This window comes from Equus asinus, chromosome 14 (genome assembly GCF_041296235.1).
Source record: "Equus asinus isolate D_3611 breed Donkey chromosome 14, EquAss-T2T_v2, whole genome shotgun sequence".
In the NCBI taxonomy this organism is placed as follows: domain Eukaryota; kingdom Metazoa; phylum Chordata; class Mammalia; order Perissodactyla; family Equidae; genus Equus; species Equus asinus.
The window spans coordinates 23,559,982-23,578,315 of record NC_091803.1 but is presented as its reverse complement, the minus strand read 5'-3'; the positions used below and the strand labels follow the sequence as shown (position 1 = coordinate 23,578,315).

Genomic DNA, 18,334 nt, shown 5'->3' with positions numbered 1-18,334 from the left:
TTTGTTTTGACAGAGCTGAAAAGCTTCAGCTGCTGAATCACAGGCCCATGACTGCTGTTGAGATCCAGCTGGTGAGTGAAGGAGGCCTAAACTTGAAGGGGTTGGTTTCTGAGTTGGCAATGTAGAAAGGGTGATAAAAGCTGAGAACAGGCAAGCTAGAAACTGCCATTTCTTGAAAAGACTACACAACCGCCCCATTTTGTAAGTGAAAAGAGACCTCACCAATTTGATCCTAGTTAGTAGGGACTTAAGGAAAGTAGAAGACTGGAAGAAATTTAATTCTTTCTATAGGGTTTAGGGCTAGGGTTTTGGCAGCTAATTTCTCCCTGATATCCTACGCCTTTCTGGCCGTTGCTTCCCTGTAGGGGTTGTTGCCAACCAGATGTTGCGTAAAAACATGGGAGTCAACCTGACTGGTGAAATTTATCTCTCCCCACTCCCACCCTTCAACCCTACTCTTCCTGCGTTTCTTTTCTTGGTTAATGGAGCATATGTGCACTTTCCCACATGCTCTCTTTCTCCCTCACTGTCCTGGCCCGGTCTCGTAGACCAGAAACCTGCAAGTCATTCTCTTCCTTTTATCTCATATTCAGTTAGTCCCCAGATTCTGTTGCTTCTATCGCCTCTTATTTTTTCTTCTCTCCCTACTGCACTGCCTTAATTTCCATCATCATTTCTCAGCTTGGCTCTTGCGGTTGTCTTCTCACCATTCTCCCTGGGCCGCCTCAGTCTGCCTCCAGTCCATCTTCTACACCACTATCATAGTTTACTTTCTAAAACCACAGATTGACCATCTTGTTTCCCTTCATAAAACCATTCAGTGGAGCCTCATCACTTGCAAAGTCTAAATAGCAATCATAGCATAAAGCTTTAGAATTATGGAAGGCAGCTGGAAGAGAAGCCAGAGATGGTATAGGGGAATGTGAAAATGAGGTCCAGCAATACAGAGTGGTTGCTATATTGGCATATTGTGGCAGTTTCCTTCTGCTGTACAGGGCAGAGATCATTAAGCTACAAATATCAGGCAGGCTGTTTAACTGCTGGTAAAAAAACTTTGGCTGGAGAATTAATAAAATGAGCATGAAGCAGTTCCCAAAGTCAGTTTTAGAAGTATTTAGCTCTTTGTCAAATTTTCTTCAGAAAAGTGTGAAAGAAAATGACCAAAAATACCTATGATGTTTAGAATTGCTTAGAAAAAAACAACCTTTTTTTTAAAGGGTCATGGGTATTTAATTTTTGACTAAAACTTTTATTGTCTTCCCAGCATTGTTTTTGCCCTTCAAAATGCACCCAAAATTAAATTAGAAAAATTCCTTCTGTAAAGGGTGTCTTTCTAGACACTAGAGATCCTTTTTTTGTACCCTCCTTATTCTGATCCTTTTGATTGTGTTGGAGATTCAACTTAGAAAAGGGAAGAAACAAACAAAACAGCAAGAAACTAATCCCTGTCCCTCTGGGTTAAAGATCACATATCATGTCTCCTCCAACTTAATCAGCAACATATGTTATTCATGGCTTAATGACAGATGGAGAGAAGAGATCAGGAAGATTAGCATGACCTCATCCCAGAGCCTGTGGAAAGCTCTATCATTACTTGGTAATATTGGCTGCTATTAAGAGTGCTTACTACTTGCCAGACTTGGAGCTAGGGGCTTTGTATATGTCACCTTTAATGCCCTCACCATAGTCTTGGCTAGTGAGTGGCTGATTGGGTCTGATTCAAAAGCCTTACTTTGTTCCTCCAAGCTGTGTGCTTTTACATGGTGAGAAGAAAGATGTGTGTGGCATCCCCTCAGATGGGTCTCTTCCTTTCCACAGGTAGGTAAGCCTTGATAAAAACTATGTCATTTCCAGCAGTTGGACCATTTTATAGCCAGATTTTTCCCAGCCTAGGATTTGGCTATGAAGGATAGTAAATTGTTTACCAAAGCTTGTAGCAGTATCTCTTCTCACCAGAGAGGGATAAGAAATGAGGTTTTCACATAGAGTAGAAAGTGCAAAGGACTTGAAAATTTGCTTGTGTTAACCTTACAGCCATTTGTTCTTCCTGGGTCCAAAAGTAATTCCAGCATCCAACATTTGTTAATATTCAGTTTTGGAGGCTGAAACTTCTCCTTTTAAGTTACATCTCAGCCATGATTTGTTCTGATCCTCAGATCCACGAGTGACTGCCTGCTGTCTGTGAGGAAATGAGGAAACCACCCAGCTTCTGTGACTTCTGCCGTGCCCTGTTGTGTATAATTTAGGACAGTGTGTGAGCCTTCTGCCCTGAAGACAAGACAGTAACCCCATGACCTTACAGGCCACTTTCCTGAACAGCACTACCATCTATGCCTGTTATAATTTAGTGATTTAGCCTTGAATTACATAGAGTTTTATGATTTAGAAGACACTATAATGTATGTTCTCATTTGGTCCTTACTATAGACATTACTTTCATTTTACATTAGAGAAAATTGAAGTTTACAGAGGCTGAGTAAACTGTTTTGGGTCAAATAGCTAGAAATATCTGTTGCTATTAGATTTTGAGTTGTTTTGAGGAAAGTAGGAGGTTAGGCTTGGCAGTTTAGAATGAGAAACAACCATTTTTGAAGTACAGCAGGCCAGTTTGACAGCCCCGGGAATTGATAGAACCTTTGCAAATGATAAAAATTTATCATTTATCTTGACCCATCTGCAAATACTTTGGATTTTTACATTTCATTTGTCCTTATATTCTCAACAACTTGAAACCTTTTGTGTTTGACAGTGTGGAGATGGTGCTTTGCATTTCTTTATTTGGGCTCTGTTTATTCTTTGTTGGGAAGAAAAGGTGAGGAATAATATAGTTATTATCATTTACCCTGGTGATCCAAGAGGGGTTAATAAGTGTCTGGTTTCTGAAAGTTTCTTTTTTGTGTATATTTCATTTTGCTTAATGAAGCTTAAATTTTCTTCCTGTGACTGGGACTATTGGGTTGAAAAGAAAAGTTCCTGACTGTAATTGTCCCTGAGGGTTGTGTGCTGACAAAAGCTTATGCTTTTGGCAAATATGGCAACATTAGAAAGCTGTTTAGGGGCTGGCCCGGTGGCACAGCAGTTAAGTGCGCATGTTCCACTTGGCAGCCTGGGGTTCGCCGGTTCAGATCCCAGGTGCAGACATGGCACCGCTTGGCAAGCCATGCTATGGCAGGCATCCCACATATAAAGTAGAGGAAGATGGGCACAGATGTTAGCTCAGGGCCAGTCTTCCTGAGCAAAAAGAGGAGGATTGGCAGCAGTTAGCTCAGGGCTAATCTTCCTCAAAAAAAAGAAAGAAAGAAAGAAAGAAAGCTGTTTAGACCTGTTGCCCAGAACACACCTAGCTGATGTCTGATCAGTGCTGCATCTGTCAAACCCAGAGTTTGGGATGCAAGAAAGTGGGCTGTTGAAGTCCTCTCTTTTGGTTTTCTAAAAAGGAAGGCCTCTCAGAGGTCATATAACCAAACTCTTTCAAACTAGTGGACTCTATAGTCTGGACCATACAGCATCTCTGACAAGGAAGTGATAGAAACCTTCTACTGGGGCCGGCCCATGGCCGAGTGGTTAAGCTTGCACGCTTTGCTTCAGAGGCCCAGAGTTTCACCGGTTTGGATCCTGGGCACGGACATGGCACCGCTCATCTAGCCATGCTGAGGCAGCGTCCCACATAGCACAACTAGAAGGACCTACAACTAGAATATACAACTAAGTTCCGGGGTGGGGGGGGGGTTTGGGGGAAAGAAGAAAAAAAGAAAAAAAAGAGATTGAAAAAGAAACCTCCCACTGGAAGTTGTGGTGTTCTAGAAAGAGCTGGGATTCAAAGTCAAAAGACCTTGCACTACTTGCTAGGAGACCCAGATTTAGGTTTCTTTATAACATGGAACCCCCACTTACTCGTCTGTAAATTGTCCTGACTTTATGTACAGTGTTCTTGAGAAGTTCTGGTGGGCAGTGATTCTGAGAAAGGCCCTCATGAACTGTGGAGCGTTGAATAGATACTGGTGGGAGGTTGTCACTGTTCTAATGACAGCCTAAATCTCCTGCACCCTCTTCCCCTGAGGCAGGAAGTAGTTCATCAACTGTTTATGCCAGCTATTCGTAAACTTGGAGACATTCTTCTCTCAAAGATCATCTTTTCTCAAGATTAAATAATCAAATCGGATATATCCCTCCTTCCTCCTCCTTCATTCTTTGGAGGCAGTCTATGTAGATTACTTCCTTTTACAGACCCTAATTTTGCATGTCTGATTTCAAAAAATGGGTTTTTGAGGATTGTTTCTTATTCAGTAGAGAAGTTACATTTTACAGAGCCTTTGAATCTTTAGAAAATGGTGGTTTTATTTCACGGTGTGATGGGAAATAACCCCATTGCTTCACTCAGGAGCTTCTCCACCCCAGAACACCCAAGATTATTCTCTAGTTGTGGAAACATTTTTGGATTGAGGTTAGTGAAGAGACTGATGTTTTGCCCAGGAGTTTGTGGTATGATCTTGGACATGTCACCTGACTTCTTTAGCTTCTGTACTGTTATCTATAAAGTGAGGCAGGCAGATTGAAGTCTTTTTTAGGATTGTAAGCCTAGCCTGTCATCTTACTTTACTTAAATCTGCCAGGATTTCTTTCTGGAACTCCTTTTGGTGTTAGTTGCCAGATTTCAGAGATTGCTTTGGGAAATGCCCTAGAATAGGACCCTGGACACCATTAGCTGAGAAGGCTGTTTGTGATAGATGGCGAATGCTACCAAGTGAACGTGGTTAAGTAACTTGACTGCCTGCATACTACTTTTAAAAAGGTGGCTACATTATGGTTGTATTCATTAATATATTGAGAATTAGAGGTGAGGCTAAGAAAACTGACTCATGATTGTGGATAGCATCTGTACGTTCAGATTTCCAGGTCCGTGTCAGAAACTGGGCTTTAAGTGGACCTTTGATGGGGCGGTGGGAGATTGTTTCCAAGATGTCATTCATCAGACTCCTGTTTTGCATTCCCAGCAGATGACCAAGGCCACATGGTGTGTGTTAGATTGCAGGTGTTAGAGTTGGGCAGCCTGGTTTGGGATTCTAATTGTACCCTTTATTAGGATCGTTGTGAGGGTTAAAAGAAATAATAGATGTGAAGTGCAAGGTGCAAGACCAGGCACATGAGCTCCCTAAAGAGCTGTTGTTAGCGGTGGTGGTAGTGAGGACTAGAAAAAATATATGAACTATTTGGCACATAGTGGGTAGTCATCAAATGAGTTGATATAGTTCATAAGTTACAGATGTACTTGTGAAACACAGAAGTATATAAGGTGCCATTTCACTCCCCAGGGGTGAGTTTTCTTTGCATATACTACGTATTCTTGTGTGTACATGGATGGGTATAGATCTGTTAGAGTTTTCTTTTTCTTTAAAGAAAAATGTTAACCTATAACTTGCTTTTTTCACTGACCCATTTTGAGCAGTCGCATTGGCTTACTCTGGAGGTTGAGCTGGCTTCTCCCTCCCATGGAGCCAAGAGGGAGAGGACCTAGAGACCTGAGGTGGCTCACAGCCAGTCCCTCAGCTCTTTGTGGTAGGAGGCTGGGCTGAGACCGAGAACAACGTGGACAAGACAATATGGAGGTGGATCTGGCCCATGAGGCTCATTTGTAATGTCTGGAGGGGTTTCTTTCCTTCTGCAGATGGTGGAAGAGAGTGAAGAGCGGCTCACAGAAGAGCAGATTGAAGCACTCCTCCACACTGTCACAAGCATTCTGCCTGCAGGGCCAGAGGCTGAGCCAAAGAAAAATACCAACGATGATATGACAATGGACGAAGAGAACCCAGCATAGAAGAACACAGCTGGCTCAAGCATCTCATGAAGTTGAAAGACCTAGCAGTCATTTCTCAGATGTTCAGAGAATTGTTTATTTGGTTTTACTTTCGACCCCAACAGACCTGATTTCATGGTTTAGTTGGGTAAATCTCAAATACGAACTAAAAAGAAATTCTTGTGTTTCCGGGAGAAAAAATGGGGCTGAAGATAGGCTGAGGTTGTCGGGGCAGAAAGCTAAAGAGAAGAGGACAGAGTTGAAGAGGACAATGACTGTGGAACCCTCTATGGTAAAATATTTCTTCTGTGGCCTTTGCCAGTTGTGGGAAGGTCCCTGTACACAGCTGGTGGACTACTTGTGTTGCCTTTGATGTGCTGTGTCCTAATTAGTTTCATCTGCTTCTCTAGGCTCTTCCTAAGCAGGAGCACAGAGTGCTATTGGGATGAGAGCTGAGTTATGAGAATCTGGTTAGACGTCTAAAAACTCCCAGAGCAGCAGATTGTTGCTTTACTTTAAAATGAGCCACAGAACTTGGCTCACCTTACAGGAATCTTCACCTTGAGAACAGCAGAGATAAGAAGAGCCTGGCCATCAGGTCGTCATCAGATCTGAAGGCCCTTTTCCTCCGCTGGCATGGGCTCTGTTTACTGGCTCACTATTTAGTCTTAAATGTTAGGGTACGAGCTCATTCCAGTTGAAAAGAGGCACTCCAGACTGAATGACAGTGGCAACAGAAATACAGTAGATTGGCTGCCTTTCTGACCATCTTCAGTTTCCTGCCCTGAGAGGGAGCCCTGGGTAGGTACCTCCTTGTGAGCCAGGTCACTTGCACGATGGGCAAATTGTTTTCATTTTTAAAAGGTGCAAATACGTACCTCTTTTCATGGACAGAATATGAAGAACTAGAGGTTTATTAATAAGAATTTGAATTTGTTGGCTGTTGCACAGTTGCATCAGTTTCTGGATTTAAAATACTAGAATAATTACCATGTGAAGAGCTTGTAATATTCAGGCTTTGGAGAATTTAGTAGCTCCAGACATACCTTAAGTCCTAGGAATACTGCTAAAAATTAATTTCCCACATACACTCTGCTCCCTGTTTGGGGAAGAAAATGCCCATAGACGTTAATTTTCCAAATTGGTAGTCATTTTGTTGTAAAGTTACCTATTTTCAATCCTGCTGTTAATTGGATTACTTTCTACCTCCTTGCAATTCCCAGGTTATTTCAGCCTCCCTGCTACCCCCGCCAATTGCAATTATGTCAGTCTTAACCTTATTATCTAAGGATCAACTGAGATCTGCTTACAGGCAACATTGAAATTAACAGGGCATTTACTTTTTTTTTTTTTTTTTTTTTAACAGGGCATTTACTTTTAAGTCTCTCTTGAGTATTTGGAATTTTACCAGGAGCTGTTGATTTATTTGTCAAGGCATACATGTGCTTATGTCATTGTTATTTCATTTTAACCTTGTGTGTGTTAGATGCTTTTTCTTGATGGATTTAAGAGTTTAATCTGGTTAATAATAAATTGTTTCCAGGTGACTGCCAACTGGTGCTATTTTTGTAAATCTTTGAAGAGTTTGTTTTGCCATGGATAGAAAGAAAGAAAGTGAAATCTGACTTAAAAGCTAAAATATGTGATTTAAAAAAAAATTGAATCTATTTATATCTAAATTCTCTGTTGGATTTCAAGAAAATTTTAAGTTTCTATATTTTGGACTTGAATTTAGCCTCAGTTTCTGATTAAGCCATGTAGACTCTGGAAGACTTAACCTTTATAAGAAACATATTCTATGTAATATTCCTGTCACATTAATAATCAATATTTCAGAAATAAAAAATAATTTACTCAAGAAACTTAACCAGGATCACATCTAGGAAGGAGAGCTGGGGAGGTTGGGAGACTTGCTTTTCATTTTATATCCTTCTATCTGGTTTCAGCTTCTGACCATGTGGCTGTTTTATTCTTTAAGAAGAAAAAAAGTATGCCCCTTTGCATATTGTCCTTGGCCTATGTGAAAGTTACTGAATGTGTAGTCAACAGTTAAATTATTTCCCAAACATGGAGGCTGATGTCCAGTCACGTCACTCTAGGAGAGGCAGCCCTGAGGGGAGCTGGGGCAGACTCTGTAACATATGAGGAGGGCAGAATTCTGAGAACCAATTCCAGTATCTGCCTCAGTGACTGGAGCTAGATAGATTTTTAGGTCCACCAGCCTGCCTTTGTTATTCCAGACTTTGTAGGCTCTCAGTTCACTTTTTTTAGGGGAAAGCTCTGGTTTGTAATATGGGGAAATTTTTTGGTTATCTGTAAGGAAGGTACTATTCAGCTCTTGAAAAATTAAGTTGACTTCCAGTTGGAGGTTTACCTAAATATTTTCCTTGCTTCTTTTTGCTTAAAAGCTACAGTATGACCTGCTTCCACCTCAGAAGACTTCCCTTTTATTCAGGGCTTGTTCATAAAACAGTGGGTACTATCTCCCTAATCAGTCATTGTGTAACCATACCAAGAGCTTTATGCCCTAGTGAGAGGTGACTAAATTAATGCTCCAGTATGTTCTTTGCTAAATCATTTTCTTTCCTGAAACCAACTTAACACCACTTGTGTAAGTGGATCACTTCTCAGTAAAGTTTAAAACAGATTACATACCCTGGAAAAAATCATCAACCTTATTTAATTACACAAGGAACAAAGGGGATAAAAGGAAGAAAAACTGCCTAGAGATCCTTTTATATATTTTTAAAATTGATATAATTCACATAGCGTAAAATTTACCCTTCTAAAATACACCATTCAGTGATTTTGAGTGTAGTCACAAGGTTGTGCAACCATCACCATTACCTAATTCCAAAATGTTTTCATTACCCCGAAAAGAAGCCCAGTACCCATTAGCAGTCATTTCTCCAGTCCCATTTCCCCAAAGCCCTTGGCAACCAAAGCCCTTGCTATCATATCTAAGTAGATTGCCCATAATCTGCTTTCTATTTTTTCTGGGTATTTGCCTATTCTGGACATTTCATATAAATTGAATCATACAATGTGTGGCCTTTCATATCTGACTTCTTTCACTTAGCATAATATTTTCAAGGTTCAAATATGTTGTACCATTCCTTTTTAGGGCTGAATAATATTTCATTGAATGGACATACCACATTTTCTTTTCATCAGTCGGTAGACTTTTGGGTTGTTTCTACTCTTTGGCTATTATGAATATGCTGCTTGTGAACATTCATGTACAAATTTTTTGTGACCGCATGTTTTCCTCTCTCTTACATATACTCAGGAGGAGAATTGTTGGATCTTATGGTAACTGTTTAATTTTTTGATGAACTGCCAAACTGTTTTCTTCAGTACCTGCACCATTTCATATTTCCACTTGCAATGCCTGATGGAATCCAGTCTCTCTTGTTATTGTCCCTCTTGTTGATTATAGCCATCCTAATGATTGTGAAATGCTATCGTGATTTTGATTTGTATTTCCCTAATGGCTACTGATGTTGAGCATCTTTTCATGTACTTATTGGCCATTTGTATATCTCTTTGGAGAATTTCTGTTGAAATACTTTGCACATTTTTAAAAAATTAGTAGACTTCATTTTTTCAGAGTTTTAAGTTTACAGAGAAATTGAGCAGAAAGTATATTGCCCTTTGCCTCCCCCCCCCCCACCCCCACAGTTTCCCCTATTAGTAACATCTTGTGTTGGTGTGGTATCTTTATTACAACTGATGAGCCATTATTGATACATTATTACTACTTAAAGTCCAGAGTTTACATTCTTTGTGTTGTACATTAGAAAGTGCAGTGATACGTACGAAGACTGGATTTTGACAAATATATAATATTTATCCACCATCACAGTATCATTGGAATATTTTCAATGCCCTAAAAATACCCTGTGCTTCACCTATTCCTCTTTTCTTCCCTACCTCCAAACCCCTGGTAACTGCTGATCTTGTTACTGTCTCTGTAGTTTTGCCTTTTTCAGAAAGTTATACAGTTGGAATCATACAGTAGATAGCCTTTTCAGATTGGATTTTTCACTTAGCTATATGTATTTAAGGTTACTCCATATCATTTCATGGCATGATAGCTCATCTCTCTTTAGTATTGAATAATATTCCATTGTCTGGATGTACCAGTTTGTTTATCCATTCACCTATTGAAGAACATCTTGGTTATTTCCAAATTTTGGCAATTATCAAAAAAAGCTGCCATAAAAATTTGTGTGCAGGTTTGTGTGGACAGAAGTTTTCAACTCGTTTGAGTAATATCAAGGTGTACAATAGCTGGATCATATGGTAAGAGTATTTTTAGTTTTGTAAGAAACTGCCAAACTATCTTCCAAAGTGGCTGTACCATTTTTCAGCAGTGAATGAGAATTCCTTTTGTTCTACATCTTCACTGGTCTTTGGTGGTGTCAGTGTTTTGATGTTCTATGTATGTAGTGGTATTACGTTGTATTAATTTGCAGTTCCTGAAGGACACGTGATGTTCAGCATCTTTTCATAAGCTTGTTTTCCAACTTTTTTGGTGAGGTGTCCAGGTCTCTTGCCCATATTTTAATTAGGTTGTTTGTTTTCTTTTTGTGGTTATTTAACAGGTTTTTAAAATATATTTTGGATACCAGTCCTTTATCAGATATGTGTTTTGCAAATATTTTCTCCCACTCTGTGGCTTGTCTTTTTATTATCTCAACAGTGTCTTTTGTAGAGCAGAAGTTTTTCATTTTAATGAAGTCCGACCTATCCGTTTTTTCTTTTGTGGATCATGCTTTTGGTTTACCTAAAAAGTCATCATGAAGCCCAAAGTCCCCTAGATTTTCTCCTATGTTATCTTTTGGAGTTTTGTAGTTTTGCATTTTGTATTTAGGTCTATGATTGATTTTGAGTTAATTTTTCCAAAAGGTGCAAAGTTTGTGTCTACATTCATTTTTTTGCTTGTGAATATCCAGTTGCTCCAGCACCATTTGTTGAAAAGACTATACTTTCTCCACTCAGTTACTTTTGTTCCTTTGTCAAAGATCACTTGACTAACTTTGTGTGGGCCTATTTTTGGGCTCCGTTCTGTTCCATTGATCCTTTTGTCTATTCTTTCACCAGTATCACACTGTCTTGATTATTATAGCTTTGTATTAAGTATTGAAGTCATGTAGTATCAGTCTTCCAGCTTTGTTCTTCTTTAGAGGCTGTTTTTAATTGAGTTGTTTGTCTTTATTGTTGAATTGCAAGATTTCTTTATATATTCTGGATACTAGACCCTTAGCCAGATGTATGATATACAGTTATTTTCTCTAATTTTTGTTGTCTTTTCTCTTTCTAGATGATGTTCTCTGAAGCACATAAGTTTTTAATTTTGATGAAGTCCAGTGTATCTGTTTTTTTCTTTGGTTGTTTCTGTTTTTGATAGGATATCAAAGAACTATTACCTAAGCCAAGGTCATAAATATTTACTCCTATGTAACTTCTAAAAATTCTATACATTTAATGTTCACCAGGATGAGAATGGTGATGTGGCTTTTGTCTCACTAGGATGAGAATGGTGCCTTGGTCTCATGGAAAAGCCTGGGGAAAGGCTGTTGCTGTGAATGTGGTGGATTCTCTACTTGTGCCTGTGCAGGACAAGGACATGGAGCCACTTGGCCAACTATGAGGCCGGAACACATGATGTCAATGAAGAAGAAGGTGAATGCATGTAGTCAGATAATACATATTTATGGAATGTCTAAAAAATAGTAAAAAAAAATTCTATACATTTAAGTCTTCAATCCATTTTGAGTTAATTTTTGTATATGGTGTGAGGAAGGAGTCCAACTTCATTCTTTTGCATGTGGATATCCATTTGTCCTAGCACCATTTGTAGAAACTTATTTCCCCCCAAGTATTCTGTCCCTGAAAAGAAGGTGACTGAGTTTCATCAGTTGGGTCCTGTGGACTCCTGAGTTATCTGTCATCTTGGGCCCTTTTTAAATATGATAATCCACAGCATCTTCTAGCCTCTTTAGACCTCACTGTATTGTTTAAAGCAAACTTTTTCTGTAAAGGGCCGGATAATATTTTAGGCTTTGCAGATCATAAACTTACTGTCACACTACTTAAGTCTGTTACAGCATGAAAACAGCCATGGACAATACATAAATTATTATTTATTACATGTTTATTATGCGTGACTGTGTTCCAGTAAAAATCAGGGAGCAGGCTATAATTTGCTGACCCCCTCTGTTAAATGGTTCTAGGGTAGGGAGGAGAGGGTTCCCTATCCACTAAGAACCTTCCTCATGAGGTCCTCAGTGTGGCTCCCTTTTCTGCAGGACATCTGGGCTCTTTTCATGGATCCTTCAAGAGCTGGCATGTCCAGTCCTGGTGGAGATTGTACCCATTAGCATGATGCAGAAGTCTCATGGAGTGTGTTTAGTCTTGACTGCCTTACCTACCACACAGTGTAAGGCTGCATTGAAGATTCTGTATTGTCACAACCACTATAATTTTGGGTGTCTCATTCAACAAAGGTTTGTTAAGCACACAGTATTTTTTAGGTTCAGTACTATATACTGGGGTCACAAAGTCAAACCTCAAATTGCTTATGGCCTGCAAGATAAGACAGGTTAATTAATGCTTCTGCTGTTTCCTCTCTGATCCATTGTGTACCCTGCTTGTACTTAATATCCCTAAAATACTTTTTCTTTACATCATACCCTAAGCTCTGAAACTGAAAGTCTTCTTATGGCATTGCAAATAAAAATTCTGTAGTTACGTCAACTAAATGGAGTGCTAGGAAGCTCCAAGCTCTTGTTCCTCCACAGAGACATTGAAAACAGCCAAAAGCTAGCTAAAGTGAGTTTGTGGGAGTTCTGGAAAACAGTCAAAGGTAACCAAGTGAACAGCCAATCAAGAAGAAACTACATTTAAAATGGTAGAAAAATTCATAAAGTTTTTTCTCACCCTTGTCCCTCCACCTTCATGCACTCTTGTTTTGGAGGAGTTGGCAGCCAATTTCCCAGTGCCCTCCCTCAAACTAGAGGGAGCAAAGCAAATCTTATTTGCAATGTTCAATTTGGGGGCTGCCTGAAGGACTAGTTTCTGTTTTGCCTGAACAGTTTCTAGTTTCCCTGGATCTCTGCAGGGGAAACTCAGTAGAAAGTGGCAGGAACTGTTCATGAAATCTATAAGGAGACTAAAACTTGCAGACACCTGGGGCAAGACATTATGGGTGGAGGGAGACATACAATAGAACATCTAAGGCCCCAGGGAGAAACTGGAATGAGACTCTGGGAAATTAAGACATATAAAAGCAGGGTGTGTAGAGGGGAATCAAAAACAGTATACAGATCCAGGTGCATTGCATGCTAAGAAAATACCCGAAGACTTTGTTTTCTGCTTTGGCTGATCCCAAGGCTCAGAACTACTTAGTAAAAGATTTCACTGGCACAGACCTAGTCTACAAGGACTAGGAGAAGTAGCTGTCTTTTCAACTGCCCAATTTTCAACAAAAAGAAAGTCACAAAGAGCAGAATAACCTGACCCATTCAAAGGAAGAAAATGAAGTGACAGGAATCTTTCCTGAAGGAACACGGGGATCAGACTTACTAGATAGACTTTAAAACAACTGTCTGAAATATGCTCAGAGTTAAAGGAAAAATGGACAAAGAACCACGGGAAACCAGGAAAATGATATGTGAATGAAGAGAATAGTAACAGAGAAATTATTAAAAAGACTCAAACAGAAATTCTGGAGCTGAAAGATACAATAATTTAATTGAAAATTTTGCTATGAGTGTTAAACAATAGATTTGAGCAGGCAGAAGAAAGAATCAGCAAACTTAAAGGAAGTACATTTGAAATTACCTTGTCCGTGGAGCAAAAAGAAAAAAGAATGAAGAAAAACAGATCCTAAGGCGCGTATGGCACACCATCAAGAAGACTAATATGTATGTGTATGGGAGTACCAAAAGAGAGAGAGAAAGAGGAAGACATTATTAGAAGAAATAATGGCCAAAAACTACCCAAATTTGAAGATAGACAAGTTTAAACTCCAAGTAGGATAAACCCAAAAAAGACTCACACCAAGACACATTATAATCAAACTATAAAAACACAGAATCTTGAAAGCAGCAAGAGAAAGGCAATTTGTCACATACAAGGGATCCTCAAGATTATCAGCCAATTACTCAGCAGAAACCTTGGAGGCCAGAAGGGAATGAGATGACGTATTTAAAGTGCTGGAAGAAAAATACTTTAAACTGAGAATTCTATATCTGGCAAAACTGTCCTTCAAAAGAGAAAGAACCTCCTCACACGCATTAGGAAGCTACTATAAAACAAAACAAAATAGAAAATAAGTGTTGGGGAAGGATGTGGAGAAATTGGGACCCTTGTTCACTGTTTTTCTTTTTTTTTTTTTTTTGGTGAGGAAGATTTGCCCTTAGCCAGCATATGTTGCCAATATTCCTCTATTTTGTATGTGGGTAGCCACCCCAGGATGGCCACCGATGAATGGTGTAAGTCCACACCCGGGAATCGAACCTGGGCTTCCAAAGTAGAACACACTGAACTTTACCACTAGGCCATGGGGCTGTCCCCGTGTCCCTATTACCATATGATCCAGCAATTCCACTGCTAGGTACATACCCAAAGAATTGAAAGCAGGCTCTCAGACATAGTTGTGCACCCATGTTCATAGTAGCATTATTTACAATAAATAAATAAAGGATAAATAAAACGTATATACATACAGTGGAATATTATTCAGCCTTAAAAAGGAAGGAAAATCTGACACATGCTACAACATGGATGAACCTTGAGGGTATTATGCTAAGTGAAATAAACCAGTCATAAAAGGTCAAATACTGTGTGGTTCCACTTATACCTAGAATACAATCAAATTCATAAAAACAAAAGTAGAATTGTGGTTGCAGGGACTGGATGGAGAGGGTAATGGGTTGTTTAATGGGTGTAGAGTTTCAGTTTTGCAAGATGAAGAGTTCTGGAGATTGGTTGCACAACAACATGAATGTATTTAACACTAATGAAAACTACAAAATGTTGCTGAAAGAAATTAAAGAAGATGCAAATAAATGGAAAGACATTCCATGTTCATGTATTGGAAGACTTAATATTGTTAAGATGTCAATACTACCCTAAGTGATCTACAGGTTTAATGCAATCCCTATCAAAATCCCATTGACATTTTTAGGAGAAACAGAAAAATCCATCCTAAAATTCATATAGAATCCCAAGGAACCTCAAATAGCCAAAACAATCCGGAAAAAGAAAAACAAAGTTGGAAGTTTCACACTTTCTGATTTCAAAACTTACTACAAAGCTACAGTAACCAAAACAGTGTGGTACTGGCATAAATACAGACATATAGACCAATAGAATAGAATAGAGAGCCCAGAAATAGACTGTCATATATATAGTCAATTGATTTTCAACAAGGGTATCAAGATCATTCAATGGGGAAAGACAGTCTTTTCAACAAATGGTGTGGGGAGAACTGGATATCCACATGCAAAAGAATGAAGATGAATCTTTATCTTACATCATATACAAAAACTAACTCAAAGTGGATCAAAGACCTAAATGTAAGAGCTGAAACTGTAAAAGTTTTACAAGAAAACATAGGGGAAAGTCTACATGACATTGGATTTGGCAGTGATTTCTTGGATGGGCACAGCCAACAAAAAAAAGTAGATAAATTGGCCATCATCAAAATTTAAAACTTTCATGCACCAAAAGACACTGTCAAGAGAGGAAGGGAGGGGCTGGCCTGGTGGCACAGTGGTTAAGTGCACACATTCAGCTTCAGCGGCCCTGGGTTCACCAGTTCGGATCCTGGGTGTGGACATGGCACTGCTTGGCATGCCATGCTGTGGCAGGCATCCCACATACAAAGTAGAGGAAGATAGGCATGGATGTTAGCTCAGGGCCAGCCTTCCTCAGCAAAAAGAGGAGGATTGGCAGATGTTAGCTTAGGACTAATCGTCCTCAAAATAAATAAATAAGTGAATGAATGAATAAATGAATGTGAAGGGGCCGGCCGGTGGCACAGTGCTTAAGTTCTCACATTCCACTTCGGTGCCCCAGGGTTCACTGGTTCAGATCCCAGGTGCGGACCTACGCACTGCTTATTAAGCCATGCTGTGGCAGGCGTTCCACATATAAAGTAGGGGAAGATGGGCACGGGTGTTAGCTCAGGGACAATCTTCCTCAGCAAAAAGAGGAGGATTGGTGGCAGATGTTAGCTCAGGGCTGATCCTCCTCCAAAAAAAAAAAAAAAGGAAAAGGCAACCCCAGAATGGGAGAAAATATTTGCAAATCATACTTCTGATAAGCAATTAATATCTAGAATATGTAAAGAACTCCTACAACTCAACAAAAAGAAAACCCAACAACTTAATTCACAAGTGAGCAAAGGACTTGGAATAGACATTTTCTCCAAAGAAGATATACAAATGTTTCATAAGCTTGTGAAAAGATGCTGAACATCACTAGTCATTAGGGAAATACAAATCAAAACCACTATGAGATCCATACCCATTAGGATGGCTATAAAACAGACAATAAGAAGTGTTGGTGAGGATGTGGAGAAATTGGAATCTTTGTGCGTTACTTGTGGGAATGTAAAATGATCCATTCATTGTGGAATTAGTATGGTAGATCCTCAAAAGTTTAAATATAGAATTATCATGTGATCTAGCAATTCTATTTCTGGGTATATACCCCAAAGAATTGAAAGCAGGAACTTAGATATTTGTGTACCCATGTTCATAGCAGTATTATTTGCACTAACTAAAAGGTAGAAACAATTGAAATGTCCATTGATGGATGAATGGATAAGCAAAATGTGGCATATATACACAATAGAATATTATTCAGCCTTAAGAAGAATGAAATTCTGACAGATAGTACATGATAGAACCTTGAATACATTATGCTAAGTGAAATAAGCCAGATGCAAAAGGACAAATGTATGATTCCACCCATATGAGATACCTAGGATAGCCAAAATAATAAAGGCAAGAAGTAGAATGGTGGGTGCCAGGGGCTGGGCAGAAAGGGAAATGGGGAGTTACTGTTTCATGGGTACAGAATTCCAGTTTGGGAAGATGAAAAAGTTCTAGAGATGATGGTGGTGATGGTTACACAATAATGTGTGTATGCTTAATGCCATTGAACTGTATATTTTAAAATGATTAAAAAGGTAAATTGTTATGTATATTTTACCCCAATAAAAAAAGTTTTAGAAAACTAGTGAATGGAAGGCAGAAGGAGCAGATATGTTAACCAGGAATATTGGTGTGGTTAAATAAACTGAGCACCGCTTTCGGCTCTGAGCCTCCTGGAACCAAGAGAAAAGATTTATTCTTAACATAATGCCAAGAAAGTATTGCTTGGTTCCAACAGTTTAATGGAAACTATTGCATTGGTTTAAATTGTGGAAGCTGAAATTCTGAACTGTATACATACATAATTAGATCGTGACAGTAGAAAGTTAAATACTCAATATGAAAATTTATAGACAAATTCAGAGATTATGATTTTTTGGTTAATAGAGGAAATAAGGATTCTTCCTATTTTTTTTTAGTTTCCATTTATTTCTTCTCTGATTTGTATTATTTCCTTTCTTCTACTGATTTTGGGTTTGTTTGTCCTTTTTCCAGTTCCTTTTGGTGCACTGTTAGATTGTTTATTTGGGATTTTTCTTATTTGTAGAGGTAGGCCTGTATTGCTATAAACTTCCCTCTTACAACTGCTTTTGCTGTATCCCATAAATTTTGGCATGTCATATTTTCATTTGTCTCCAGGTTTTTTTATTTCTCCTTTGATTTCTTCATTGACCCAATCATTGTTCAGTAGCATTTTGTTTAATCTCCACATATTTGTGGCTTTTCTGATTTTCTTCCAGTAGTTTATTTCTAGTTTCGTACTGTTGTGGTCAGAAAAGATGCTTGGTATTATTTCAATATTCTTAAACTCATTGAGACTTTTGTGGCCTAATATTTGATCTATCCTAGAGAATGTTCCATGTGCATTCGAAAAGAATGTGTATTCTGCGGTTTTTGGATGGAATTTTCTGGATATATTTACTAAGTCCGTCTGGTCTAATGTGGTCATTTAAGGCTAATGTTTCCTTATTGGTCTATCCAAACAGAAGACCTATCCAGTGGTGTAAGTTGGGTGTTAAAGTCTCCTACTTTTATTGTGTTACTATTTCTCCTTTTTTTTTTCCCTGAGGAAGATTAGCCCTGAGCTAACATCTGCCAATCTTCCTCTTTTTTCTGAGGAAGACTGGCCCTGAACTAACATCCATGCTTATCTTCCTCAGCTTTATATGTGGGACGCTTACCACAGCATGGCTTGCCGCGATGCCATGTCCACACCAGGATCTGAACCGGCGAACCCCGGGCCAACGAAGCAGAACGTGCGCACTTAACCTCTGCGCCACCAGGCCAGCCCCTATTTCTCCTTTTATGTCTGTTAATAATTGCTTTATATATTTAGGTGCTCCTATAGTTGGGTGCATAGGTTTTTACA

At 39.0% G+C, this 18,334-nt stretch overlaps 1 protein-coding gene across 24 annotated transcripts in view; it reads left to right on the top strand.

Moving 5' to 3' along the window:
- The window catches only part of CRCP (CGRP receptor component), a 137,187-nt gene that overhangs the window by 36,555 nt on the left and 82,298 nt on the right, over positions 1-18,334 (top strand). For 14 of the 24 annotated variants that reach the window (XM_014842293.3, XM_044746481.2, XM_070484509.1 and 11 more), the window contains 2 exons: positions 14-71; positions 5,666-8,437. In XM_014842293.3, coding sequence (XP_014697779.1) covers positions 14-71; positions 5,666-5,815 — 208 coding nt within the window. In that variant the 3' untranslated portion in view covers positions 5,816-8,437. Of the gene's footprint in view, positions 1-13; positions 72-2,167; positions 8,438-11,329; positions 15,155-18,334 lie in introns of those variants that run through there. The other 10 variants (XR_006513230.2, XR_011494175.1, XR_011494174.1 and 7 more) reach the window with 5 other exon arrangements.